Raw genomic sequence first — 3,955 nt, 5'->3', positions numbered from 1 at the left:
TATATATATAAATTTTAAAGATGTTTTTCTCTTTGTTTGTGTGGCGTTCTTATTAACATCTCTGCTTATGTGTTTGTGTCTATTTAACCAAAAATATAATTTGTTTTCTTACTAATAATTTATTTAAAAACTTTTTAAAACAAAATATTAATATATTGTTTATTTTCTTGAGACTTCCTTTCTATATAAAGATTATGCGTTTCGCGGGTTTCTTTCGTGTCCAGATCTATTCTTAGAATGCGAACATTTCATGAACCTTGCAGTTCACTTCATTAGGGCGAGGAGCAGTCTGATACTGATCCAAAAATAGAATTTGAACACATTTGGACATTTGGAAAAAATCCGCGAAACGCATAATCTTCATATTGTTTATTTAATAATTTTACCTGTTGGAAAATCATTTTCTTGAAAAATTTTTTATTTTTTACTTTTTAGAGTTATTTAATTATATTGACTTAAATAATATATGATCGTATAATAAATTTGAACAGATCAAGCTTAAAACAAAAAACCATTAGCAAATTGGATTAGTATAGCAGGCTAAAGATTGAAGAGGACATTTTAATAACATATTCTATATGTTTGTGTAATTAATTGCAACTAATTAACTGGATAGTTTTAATTTAAATTAGATCAATGTAACGCTGCTCGTAAAAAAAATTATAATTAAACTTTATTAAACGATATTCTCCAAGAAAGGGTATAAATTTTTCTAACAAAGATTTAATTAAAATTTAAATCTCAATCAACATTAACGGATCCTGCTCACAAATTTTCTTTAACGTTTTATTTTTAATAAATAATCAAAAAAAATATTGATTTCCTATAATTTCGCACAATTATAAATACATACCCGTTGCTGCGCCTCTTTACGCCATAATTCCGTGAGTGCCTCTCCTTCAAAAATTCGCTCATATTCCTTTTTGAATAATTGAATAGGAGGTCCGCTGAGAATCTGACGCCCTTTGGCAACATTTTCTCGAAATTGTATAGGCTTCTGATAAATATCAAAGGGACCCGGCGGTGAATCACTAAAGAAACCTGAAAAAACTTTATCCGCGAAAATCCTAGAAATACACGTAGGCAATTTGATCGTTCGGTTTTGTATGCATTACCCACTCGTTCGATATCAATTTTTCCATGATGTTGACCAACAAGCGCGATATTTATCATACGATTTTTATCCATATTTTACTTTTTAGCTATAATGCATTGTCCTTTTTTTTAAATTAAATATAAAGTAACCTCAACTTTATCGTATCATAATGAAGACAGTTTTATGGGAAACACGCACGCGATGTTCGTTTATCAAATGAGAAACAACAGGATTTATTGATGAAATTGAAAGTATTAATTTTAACTGCATGCATTTTTCATACAATTTTATATATTTTTAAAAAAACGTTAATAGCAATTATATACGTACAGTTCGTACTATGAGAATCACACCGTGGCGTCTTGAGCATTAAGAGTAAACTTATGAGTAATTGACCTGATTACCACCAGTAATGAGACGTTCTTAATGAGTTGGTAGCGGATATCTATAGTATTCTCGTTGGAAACATTTCATTACTGCTTGTTTGAAGAGACTGAATACTAAAGGAGTCACACATTTGCGAGAGAAGTGATTATAATTGTGTGCGGTCTGATCTCGTTAACGATAACGATAAGAAAGATTATAGAAAAATACAGACTTTCTGAAGTAAATGATTGATAATTATAATGACGCAAGCAGTGTTAAGTTACAATCGGTCGATAATTTCAAGTTCTTACAGTATGCATTTCTATACCATCTTTTCAAATCACATATATAGAAAGAACGGTTTAGCTGAAAATATCTAAAATATAAAAATATAAAAATAAAATATAAAAATTTAGTTAGATGCAGATTTAAAAATAAATTTGTTTGGATTATCAAAATAATTATATAAGACGCTTATCGACTTTCATACTAATTACCTAGATATAAATTTCCTAATGGGATTAACGATTGATTCTAAAATTTTCTATATATAACATGTTTACGATGTTAAAAATTATATTAAAATATTGCAAATAAATACATTAATGCAAATAAATATATCAATATAAAAATAATACAATGTCTTTATTTTAATTTATACCGATATATCTTTAAAACTATAATTATAACGAAACAATTATTATTGTAGTTTTTGTATTTGTTATTGCATAACTCTGCAAATAACTTAAATGTTATTAAATTGGTATCTATTTTTTAAAATTGTAAATAAATATTAATTTTTTTAAATAGTTAAAAAATAATATTTTCAAAAGGAACAAATGATCGTTCCGAGGAAAGAAATTATTATTATTATTATATTATTATTGGAAATACAAATTAGTTCGGTCCGTTTCCCTAAAGATTGCTTCAGCTGTTGTGAATGGTTCATAGTGACAGCTGATTTTGGCGGTTTCAAAGAGGTTAAACATGCTAATAATATTCAGTTTATATCGCTTTGAGTTTCATACAAAATTAATTAACTTAATTTTTATTGTGTTTGAAATGAATTCGAATTTTGTGTTAACCAAACAGCATTTGCGAGAAGTTTTGATTTTCTACTTTAATTAGAAGAAAAGTGCGGCTGAAGCTCATCGAATGCTTGTCGAAATTTATGGTGACACTGCTCCAACTGATAAATCATGTAGGGAATGATTTCAATGTTTCAAGGATGGAGATTTCAGCATTGAAAACAAACCTCGCTCTGGATAGCCAAAAAAATTCGAAGACAAAGAATTAGAGGCATTACTCGAAGAAGATCAAAGTCAAACGCAAGAGGAGCTTGCAGAATCATTGAGGGTAACTCAACAAGCCATTTCTGTACGATTGAGAACCATGGGAATGATTCAAAAACAAGGAAATTGGGAGCCTTATGAAGTGAAATCGAGAGACGTTGAAAGGCCATTTTTCACTTGCGAACAGCTGTTCAAAGACAACAGAGAAAAGATTTTTTGCATCGGATTGTGACTGGAGATGAGAAGTGGATATTCTACGACAACAAGAAGAAAAAATACTACGCTAAGCCCGATCAATCGTTGCCATCGACCTCAACATCAACATCACGGCTGAACATTCGTGGTTCGAAGATCATACTCTGTATCTAATGGGACCAAAAGAGTCTTGTACTATGAACTACTGAAACTTAGTGATTCCATTACGGCGATCGGTACAATTGATCGGCTACAATTGATTCGTTTGAGCCGTGCATTGCGAGAAAAACGGTCGGAATACGAGCAAAGACATGATAAAGTTATTCTTCTTCATGACAACGCTCGGCCTCATGTCGCTAAAGTCGAAAAAAAATATTTGAAAACGCTCAAATGGGATGTTTTACCGCACCCGCCGTATTCTCTGGACATTGTTCCTTCTGGTTGTTGGATTACTGGTTGTTCCGAAGAGTGCACGTCACTGGTTTAGCAAGTCACCAGTTCACTTCTTTCGCAGAAATCGAAAATTAGCTCCAAAAGACGAATCATTTTTTCGAGATGGAATTCGAAAATTGCCTGAGAGATGGGAAAAAGTAGTAGGCAGCGATGGACAATACTTTAATTGATCTGTTCATTCATTTTGTTTTGAAATAAATTCACAAAAAAACGGACCGAACTAATTTGTATCCCAATATTATTATTATTATTATTATTATTATTATTATATTATTATATTATAGTTCTTATTATTATTGTTATTAAATTCTTTATTTAAAGAAGTTATATCTTTTTGAAAATTGCACATATTATTTATCTCAAATAAAAACTATAACTTAAAAATTAATTTTAAAAAATTACAAAATTTATTAAAATTTTATGGAATTATTCTGAAAAGATCATTTTTGAAACAAACTTTTGACTTGTTCTGCTCAGGAGTCAAAATTAAACTGATTGCTAGAATGTTAGAACTTTTTATTGTCAAATCAGTATCATCTACATAATTATTTTA

The 3,955-nt window shown here is 29.7% G+C and overlaps 1 protein-coding gene across 1 annotated transcript in view; it reads right to left on the bottom strand.

Annotated features, from left to right (window-relative positions):
- LOC108686980 (UPF0602 protein C4orf47-like) overlaps nt 1–1,072 on the bottom strand; it is a gene marked incomplete at its 5' end in the record, with an annotated part of 5,514 nt that extends 4,442 nt beyond the window's left edge. The window contains one exon of the mRNA XM_018192515.1: nt 854–1,072. Coding sequence (XP_018048004.1) covers nt 854–1,072 — 219 coding nt within the window. The remainder of the gene's footprint in view (nt 1–853) is intronic.
- Between the last annotated feature and the right edge of the window lie 2,883 nt (nt 1,073–3,955).

This window comes from Atta colombica, unplaced genomic scaffold (assembly GCF_001594045.1).
Source record: "Atta colombica isolate Treedump-2 unplaced genomic scaffold, Acol1.0 scaffold198, whole genome shotgun sequence".
NCBI classification, from domain to species: domain Eukaryota; kingdom Metazoa; phylum Arthropoda; class Insecta; order Hymenoptera; family Formicidae; genus Atta; species Atta colombica.
The sequence above is the reverse complement of the archived record's forward strand: the minus strand, read 5'-3'. Positions and strand labels throughout refer to the sequence as shown.